Below are 9,770 nucleotides of genomic sequence, written 5' to 3'. Positions count from 1 at the left end.
GCTGTGGCTGCCCCATCCCTGGCAGTGTTCAAGGCCAGGCTGGACACAGGGGCTTGGAGCAACCTGCTCTAGTGGAAGATGTTCCCTGCCCGTGGCAGGGGTTGGAGCTGGATGATCTTAAGGGCCCTTCTCACCCAAACCAGTCTGGGATTCTATGATACAGGAGCAAAACCGCTGCCAAAGCCTCAGAGCCCGGCGCAGGAAAACCTGCTGCTCCCTTCCAGGATAAATAAACCACAAGAGGTTTATTTTTAGCAGTGAGGCAGATTCCAGCAGCGCTCCCACGAGCCCAGGGCACGGCTCCCTTCCAGCTCGAGGATGCTGCATGGAGATGAGAGGAGTTGAGACACCACAGGATGGGACCAAGACCTTCATGTTTCCCCACTCCTACACACCACTGACATAGGGCCAGCTTGCTCGGAGCCTGGTAAAACCAGGAAGAATTCCAGGAATACCATGTCAGACAAGGCGTTTCAGGAATATCTACGCATTAAGTGCTTTGCCCAGCCTTAACCTTGGTCCTTGGCAGCACTGTCCTGTGGCACCCTGCTCCAGATACACCCCACCAAACCCATATCCAATTTAGGAATCACAATACAAACACTGGTTTTCATTCCAGTATTTCACATGCTTTTCCACCCTGAGGAAGTGCAGCTCTCGAGGGAGTGGGATGGTATGAAACACCCTCTGCCCCTCCAACACTCCCTGCACTCACTGCATTGCAAATTGTCCCTCTTTATTAAAACAAATACACTAAAACCCTCAAACCCACCAGAAAAGCCATCCCCAAAGCCACCAAGAGCTGTCTGTACTACACAAGTCACCAGAAGATGACAGCACCACCACGACTGGAACCCATTCGCAGGTACAAGCACAGGTCCAACCTATTTCTATGACAGAAATCCACACTGAGCGTTTCAGCCCCCACTGCACTTCCTACCCCTATTCCCATAACAAGTCACTTCACCTGGGGATTAAAGCCCACCATAACGTGCCTCTGAGCCCCTCCTGACATGGGATAAAAACTGGACTAAGGAACACAAGAAAACTGTTATCATTGCATGCTTAAAAGGAAATGAGTTTCCTTTGTGCAATTAGCACCTTTGGTACCTTTGGCTTCATGGTTCTGCCTTCTCCCAGCACAGGAAAACTCGTGCCTGGGAGCTCTGCTCCCACCCTCCTATACCTGGGAAACCTCGTCCCTCCCATCTTCTTTCTGTTAAATACTCAATAAAAGCATTTCAAAAGCATTCCCACCTGTGTGGAAGCAGGGAGAGCGGTGCCATTAGATGTGCACTGCAGCCACCAGGCTTGTTACAACAAAGAGATATTTACTCAGGTGGGAACTTTGTTCTGTGCACAGGGATTACTGTAGGTGTGTGCTGGGAAGATGCAAAATAAAGCAAGTGCTTGTGATGGAGCCAATAGGAAAGGGAGAGGGCTTGAGGGTCTGCAGAGAAAAAAGCGTGTGTGTGTGGGAAATCAGACTCAATAATGGAAGAAAAGGGAAATATTTGGGACAACAGAGATTTTTATCTGTTAAAAACCAGGAGATGAAACTCTTTGGACCAACATTAAGCATCCAAACACAGAAAACAATAAACCAGCTAAGAAACGTCATAACAATTCACTGTCCCATGATAGGGAGTGCTCATGACTCTTCCACGTCCATGCATGTGACTCCTCCTGGGACAACTCAGCCCCTTCCAACATCAGGACTTTCCTTATTTTCTTCCCAGCTTGGGAAATCACTACAGAACCCGCTAAAAATAACCACAATGGGACAACATCAAAGTTTATAGAAAAGCCCTTTCCCACTGCTCGTGTGTATTTAACAACCACCTTCCCCAGGCCAGTTATTTCACACGACCTCAAAACTTGCTGAAAGACAAAAATTACCGATAATTTGTCTGAGCCATCCCGGGGTGAGAGCCAGACCCTGCAGACAGCAGTATCTGACCACACGGGCCACGGCTTGAGGACACGTGAAGTGATCTGGGCTCTCAAGGTGGAATTTCTGCCCCTCTGCCCCCGGTCTCAGCCCCATCCCGGTAGGATAACACACTGCTAACCCCCCTCTATTTTTAAGCATCAAACACTTTACAACACATAAATATATGTATTCGAGGGCACCGAGAGGCTCTAAGGAAAGTTTAAGTCACATTTGCACTCTCTGATGCTGGAGGCAACAACAGGCTCCTAATGAATTTCATTAAATAGCGAGTCCCCTATAGCATACAACCTGCTTGAATCAGTGGCAGCATCCTAATAGAAGAGAACACACTGTCTCTAAAGATTGACTATTTACCAGCATTCACACGAACCGGTGCTGTGAGAAGATGATGGACTTTGGGTATTGCAAGAGCAGGTTTTTTCCTATTAACCCCAAGGGAGACTTCACCATTTGTTTCACCTCAAATCTGAGACACGTGCTAAAATGAACACACTTTTCCCTCCTATTATCATGGCTCTCCCTCCTCTGGAACCAATCAGCTCCTGAGCTTAAAGAAGATTTATCTGTCATTGAAGAACTTAATTTCAAACCCAATTAATAGGAAATTAATTGAAAGAGGTAGGAAGAAAATAAGAAGTTGGGCAGAAGTGAGCAGTTGGGGCTGCCAGCGGCTCCTGCAATGAGCCTAGTGCAGCAGCTTCACGTGCTTTTAGCAAACAAGCCCGGCTAATTACTTGTCGGGGAAAACGAGCCATTGCAATCCATAGCACAACAGCAGGAGCAGCCAAGGAGGAAGAAAGGAGTTTTTCACTGGCCGTCAGGGCCATCCAAGGAGGTGAAATGGGTTTTTTTCCTTTAATCTCACGTTCCAGGGCAGGTTTCTGTATCCCGACCCCTCAAGAACATCTAAATACACTTTCCCACAGCTCACCTGCACGATGAGCTCTGGCAAAACCTCTGACCTGTTCATAAACCCAAGACAACAAGAGAGTCAGAACTCCTAACCCCATACCACGAGCAGGAATATTTAGCTCATGCAGCTTATCTGCATTATCTATTTCCCCTCCCAGCCAAAGCACATGGCTGAAGGAGAGGAGGGTCCTACCAGCACCAGCAGCAAGTGATGGGAGTGATGGGTTGTGAATGGTGGTGTGAACCCCTCCAGCTCTCACCACCCCCCCATCCCCACAATGCAGGCACTGCACCATTAACCCTGTGTGAAGCCAACCTGTGCTCCTGTCACTTGAGCTCCCACCTCCTGCCACACGATCCGTCTCCTGAGCTCACTCCTCCTGGGGACGGATGACGGATGCAGATGATGGGACCTGCTCTGCACTGGGTTCCTCTTGAGGTCACCCCCTCCAGCACCTTCTGTTTGCAGCTTTACCTAACGAGCCACATTCTAATCACTCCCAGCAGGGCTGAAACCACTCCATGGCCCTGCCCGGCCTCAACATCAAACAACTTTAGGGCAGTAGTTAGCTACTGCGTGCTAAAACCAGGTATCACCTCCACCAAGCTGGGGCTGCTCTAAATACCAACCCCCCATCAATATTATTAGTATCCCATTAAGGGAAAACAACATGGTGTGGGTCACACCGTCCAGCCCAGGTTTGCTTGGAGGACGTAAATGGTTAACGTTTAATTTGACTACCTCGATAACGTGATACTAGATGGAAAACAGCTACGTTCAGACCACAGAAACAGCATCTCTGAAGCAGCAGAGCCCAAACACAAGCGAGGGCAACAGCAGTGGATGCAGCCCATCTCCAACCCTCCTGAAGAGCAGCTCCCTATGACTCCCAACACTTATGAGTACTTCTCTTGCTGTGCACAGGAGCTTCTGACAGGAACAGAACCAGAGCTGACTTTATAATTTACCGAATCATACACTTAGTTTCTAATGTGGGGAAAGGCATCCTCAGGGACACACCACTCAAGCCTCTGTGATGCCCCACACCAGAAGAACACGCAAACCCATCCTGTCCCATTAACAATCACTTAATTTCTCCTGTTTCTCTATTCCAACCATGAAATTCAATATTGTCACCATGACTAAGCCATAAAATCGCGTCAGCCCTGTGCAGGAACTGCAGCACCACTCCTTGCTTTGTAATGAAACAGACACGTGCAGACATCACCATCTGCAAAGAAGATCTTGCCGCTGAAGACGTCAGTGTTGCACGGCATCAGACAGAGCAGCACTAGCTTTGGGGCGTGCAGAGCTGTGGTGCAGGCAGGAAACTCGAGTGCAATGTGGAATGTCAGGAAAAAATCAGGTGAGTCATTCACTCTGGGGGAATTTACCTGGGAACGCCCTGCTGCAAAGGCCACGAGCTTTCCAAACCTGACCCCCAACAGGCAACAAGGTGGTCACTGACTTCTGCTGGGATTTTAAGGTAGGTATTCAAAGGAGAAGAATAGGTTTTCTGTGCAGAGCCCCATTGCCTTTTGGCAGAGAGAGCTTCCTCAGCTGGGTCTTTGGCTGGGACACCCATCTATTGGGACACCCATTCACTTGTTTCTTTGCTACCCACCCCCTTGCTGCAGCCAGCCAGGGGTGCTGAGGATTTCTGTAAGAGGCTTGTCTCAGCCCTAATGCCATTCCCATGGAGGGGGGGAGGTCATAGCTCCGAGCCATGAGTTTGGGAGGGAGGAGATGAGGCTACAACCCATTTGTGGAGCAGATGTCGGCTCACGCCTTCCCAAACAGCAGGGAGAGCCAGCCTGAGGTCTCTACCTTGGCATTCAAAAAGCAAACAGGAACCAGGTTTGCTCTCCACATGATAATCCCACAGGCGAGCTCCAGCATATTGGATAAACCTTCCCAGAAATGGGGTTTCTGCCATTAGCCCACATGCTCATAGATGTCACCTGGCCAAGAGGCTCCTAGAGGCCTCCAGGCGCTCGGGCACGGTCCCTTCCCGCAGCAGGACCAGCAGTAATAAAGCTGTCTACAACTTCTCCTATCTGAGATTTCCGTATCAGAAAGCCAGACCACATCCATACCTTTCCAGCTAGGGAAGAAAATAACTGCATTAACACTGTAAGCACGATCCAGAGTCCCTGTCCAAGCACAGGAGAGGAGGATGATAGGATACAGCACTGCGGGATTTCATTTGGATGATAACTGATTAAAAAGAAGGGCACAAGATGGAATTAGCCTAGAAAATGGTGCAATAAAGCTGCATAAAGCACATGCTGTCAGGGATACAGAAACTGCTCAAGTTACTCCCGCAGAGCATCCTGTGCCGCTCCAGATCCCTGCTCACTCCCTCCGCAGCAAGGGCTTGTTAGCACGGCACAGGAAAGACACTACATGGGCTCCTCGCCAGCTCTACCCTGTGCTAAATGCTGCTGGAAAGAGCTGGAAATACATTGCTGAGAAGGGAAGATGAACCCACCTCCTCCATCCAGACCATCGCAAACCAGACCCTGTGCAGCCGTGCAGAACGAAGGCTGTTAAAACTATTGGAGCCCCCAAAAGCAAACCCCACTGGCAAACCCTCTGTGCTAAGGCACGGTGAGAGCCAATATCCATCTGAACTGGCTGTGCTGTGCTTCCAGGCTCCGAGCCAGCAACAGTGACAGATTTCCATACAACTTATCTGCTAATGACATAACACACGACCCAGTGTGCTGCTGCAGGTGCAGGGATGCTGCAGCTGATGCTGCCAAGCATGGAGCATCCTTCGGCGAGGACCTTTAACGCTATGAGGAGGGAGCTGCTCTTGGGAGACGCTCTCTGGCTGCGGGACTCGACCCACACAAAGCCCTGAGCTACAGGACAGCACAGCCAAGTTTCCCTGGGCTCCTTGCACCACCTTAATATGGAGCCATTACTTCCCGCAAGTGCCTCTCTCAGCAGATGTATTTCTCCTGGCACAACCATTCACCAGGCGCAGTTACGGCCGTTTTTCCACCCCTTTTGGCTAAGTTTCTCTAGGAACAATGTTTTGTGGAAAGGAAAAAGGATTTTCTTGCTCCTCCAGCTGCTGATCCTGTTTCCACATCACCCATCTCCGGATCCGCTGCCGTGCTAAGCCTGCTCTGCTGCCCAGTGCCTCCAGCCCAGATCCAGCACAGAGAGAGAGCTCTTCCAACTTACACAAAAGCTTTCCAATATTGGAGGGGACAGAAGAAGCATCAATTCAAATACACTTCTTATGTCCTTTTCCAAGAGCAAGCTGAGATTCCTGCTTCCCAGCCATCACACCTGCAGAGAAGTCCTGGAAAACTAATCCCAGTGGCTCATAGAGCAGCCAAAAAAAGCCCAATAAAACCCCATCGTTATATTCTTCTAATAACCACACTTCTCAAGGCAAACTCACTCTCTTGCAGTACCCGCCACAGAAGTGCGTGTGACCCCACTGCTGCTTCTTAGATGACTTATTCCTCCTTTTTTTTGCAGTCCTTAAATAGCTCTGCTTTTCTGTTTACCAGCACTTCCCCTCCCTGTCCACACAGAGCAAATGTTCTCTAATTAAGGTTTTTCTTCTCTAATTACAGTTGGATAAAGCCAGAGCATTTCCTGCTGCCGGAGGCTGCACTGGGGGCATGGGGAGGGGGAGAGAGGCACCAAGATCATGAAGATATTTTGGTTATTGCTGATTTTTTGCTTTTATAAATTAGGGAGTGACAAAATCCAGTTTTCTGAACTCCCCTTCCCAGATACGGACTGAGCCCACTCCCTGTTTTCCCCACCACGCATCCCGGATAGAGGGAGACATGTTGGGCTGGGGCTCTCCCTCCCTGCAGCTCCTCATGTGCTGCTCAGCCTCTGAGCCTGAAAACTTCTGACAGCCTCTCTCCATAATCCACAAACAGGAGCTGACAAGTGGAAGTTATACTCGGTATGTTGGGGATTTGATATGATTATTATGATATGATATTTAGAGCCGTGATGCTGCCAGGGTTTGACACACGAGAGGTTTCCCTTGCTCAGGATCATCCCCCAGCTCCAGCTAACAAACCATCCTGCCCAAATTCATTGTCAGCTCATTTTGGGGGAGGAAAAGCTGCAGTGTTGTGTTTTGCTCTGCACACCCTGGTCCTGGGGCTCACAACGAGCTTGCAATGCAGATGCTGGCAAGGGAGGAAGGGTACGGCACTGATGACCCAGGAAAACACCCAGGTCAATGCATGAAGAAGGAGACCCTGCACATCACTTGGAGACCCAGCCTAGTAACTCCAGACAGGGTGGGGAAAATTGCAGTCACCAGCAAACTCACTGCTTCCCTCCTACAAGTCCAAGGGGCTCAAATCCAACCCATCCCCTCCTTGCAAACGTCTCCAGCTGCATTTCAGCTGCTCTCTTGGCTCTACTCTTTAGCCAGCCGTGAAGGAATTCCTTTGCAATGCTGCAACACCCTCACACCCCATTTCCCAGCCTGTCGCTGCACCCTGGTCCATCCTGGCTCCACATCACCCCTCCTCAGTGAAGGGCAGTGTGGAGGTCCTGGGGAGTTCTACCCTGCAAACAACCCCCACCCAGTGCACACAGCAAACACCCCGCATGGTCCTCATGAAATGCTTGGCTTTTCCTTTCCTCTTTAATTAACTGCTTGAAGCTTTGGGGCGCTGGGGAGAGGTGTGTGAGGGGAGGGATGCGCAGCTCTTACCCTGCAGAGCCTCCTTGGCACGTGCCAGCTCCTGCTCCTTCTGTGCCAGCTGCACCTTGAGCTCGGTGGCCGAGAGCACCTCCGGTGACTTGCTGCCATGCGTCTCCTCCAGGTCCTTCGTCAGCATCTCCTTCATTTGCCGGAGCAGGTGAACCTCCTCCTGCAGCTGAGCCACCTCCTCCCGGAGCAGCGCTGGGGGAAGAGGAGACACAATGCGAGGAAGTGACCAACAGCTCCCGGCATGGCCCCGCCGCAGGCTCAGCCCCAAGGGAAGCGCTGCTGGGGTGACTCCCCCCGGCTTGCAAAGCTGCTCTGCACAGCCCAAAGCCTGCAGCAGAGCTTGCAGCACACCCTGGCACCAAAGGAGGAGGAAGAGGGATGTGATGGGGAGGCACCGGGTACGGAGCAGGGACCTTCTGCTGGGTACTGATTCTGGTTTAATACACAATAGTAACGACAATAATAAACTGGTTTAACGGTGCTGGTTTTATACACAATAGTAATAATAAACAAAGAAGCACCTCCCCATCCAAACCACTCACACAGTGCTCATATGGCCAGTGTCCAACAGAGGCTGCTGAGCTCCACCATGCCCTATACAACCCACATCAGCTCTGCCTCCAGCCATCCACGTGTTCTGAACTCAACAGTATCCAACTAAACCACTCTGAGACTGGAAAGGGGAAGATGATGCTTTCACCTGCAGACTTGAACCTTGAATTTCTCACCCAGCAACCACTACACCCCTTGAAGCAACTGCATTCCAGGAGCACCCCAGCCCCTTTGGAAAGCTCCAGTGTCCTTGTTTCCTACAGTTGTACCCACTGCTTAGTTAATAAAGTGCTTTCCTGGATTTTCTTCCTTATATCCAGCCTGAACTTTCCCTGTTTAAACTCATCACCCCTTGTCCTACCACTGCAGTCCCTGATGAAGAATCCCTCTCCAGCATTCTTGTAGGCCCCCCAAACCTTATTTGTTTCTCAGGTTTTCACCATACCTGTGGATGTGGGGAGAAGAAGAATAAATCCCTCAGCACACACGTTACAGTCACCAGAAAAATAAAGTAGAAATACAAAAGAAATGCTCCCTCTCCAAGCTACTGCAGTTGGGTCCTTTCTCCCTGTATCAGTCAGCCCAGGGGATGCCAACTGGGCACGAAATAGAGGGGTTTTAACCTGTATTTTTGCTAAGGTGCCTCCACACAAGTGCTGGGCTGGTTCCATGTGGAGGTGATGCTGACAGCAGGACAGGGAGAGGCAGCTCTCCCCGGCCCGGCCGGCAGCTGCGCCAGGAAGGCATAAAATCTGGTTTGCATACTTGAAATGCTTCCCCCCTGAGCGCTGGCAGGGCCCAGCCTGGAAATTATTTAGCAATAAAGTCACTAATGAAGAACAGTCCGAGCTCCAGGCGCTGGATTTCAGTGCAGCCCAACGTGCTGGCTTGAAAGCTGTGCAAGAAAGCAGCAATGGAGATGTGGCCAAAGCCAAAAGCATCTTCCCCAGGGACTGCAGGAACACTGTCTCCCTTCCAGCCCCTGGGAAGCCCAAGGCGGGTGTGAGGGACTTGAACAGGGTGTGACATTTACTGTGCGGAAGCCACAGAACACCAGTGGCTGCCACTAACTGCTCATTCTCTTCACCCCACTGGTAATTCATGTCCACCTTCTGCTACAAGTTGCTTCACTCAGGGGATCCAGTGGGCTGTTCCCAGGGAAATGATTAACCAGCAGAGCAGGATGGACACAGCGCAGTTTGTGTAAGGGTGACTGATCCCACTGGATTTCTGCAAATTGCAGCATTTCAGTGGGAATCAAGGAAAATCCCCACCTGGGAGGGACTCCTCCGGAGAGGGAAGAAGGGAAACAAGACTAAGGAAGGGCAGCTCATGGGGGATTTCTGCAGCAGAGAATCCCAGAGGAGTCCTTGGGCATGGCCCAAAAGCAGATTCACAGCTGCTGCTGAAGTTCCTTGCTATAAAGCACTGCACAATGCAGCTTCCCTGGAACCGCATTGTTCCCTCTGGTCCCAGCTAGAAAACGGCAAAAGAACTCGAGAGCATTCCTCCTCCGCAGCATGCAACAAGGGAGAACATTGGGGCTGTACAGCCTGGAGAAGAGAAGCTGTGTGGAGACCTCAGAGCAGCTTCCAATGTCTGAAGGGGGCTACAAGGATGCTGGAGAGGGACCTTCATCAGAG

At 50.7% G+C, this 9,770-nt stretch overlaps 1 protein-coding gene across 1 annotated transcript in view; it reads right to left on the bottom strand.

Moving 5' to 3' along the window:
- KAZN (kazrin, periplakin interacting protein) overlaps positions 1-7,759 on the bottom strand; it is an 11,854-nt gene extending 4,095 nt beyond the window's left edge. The window contains exon 1 of the mRNA XM_010018552.1: positions 7,576-7,759. Coding sequence (XP_010016854.1) covers positions 7,576-7,711 — 136 coding nt within the window. The 5' untranslated portion in view covers positions 7,712-7,759. The remainder of the gene's footprint in view (positions 1-7,575) is intronic.
- Between the last annotated feature and the right edge of the window lie 2,011 nt (positions 7,760-9,770).

Source organism: Nestor notabilis, unplaced genomic scaffold (assembly GCF_000696875.1).
Source record: "Nestor notabilis isolate BGI_N333 unplaced genomic scaffold, ASM69687v1 scaffold7437, whole genome shotgun sequence".
Lineage (NCBI taxonomy): Eukaryota > Metazoa > Chordata > Aves > Psittaciformes > Psittacidae > Nestor > Nestor notabilis.
Note: the sequence above shows the minus strand (reverse complement) of the source record. Positions and strands in the feature narration are given on the sequence as shown.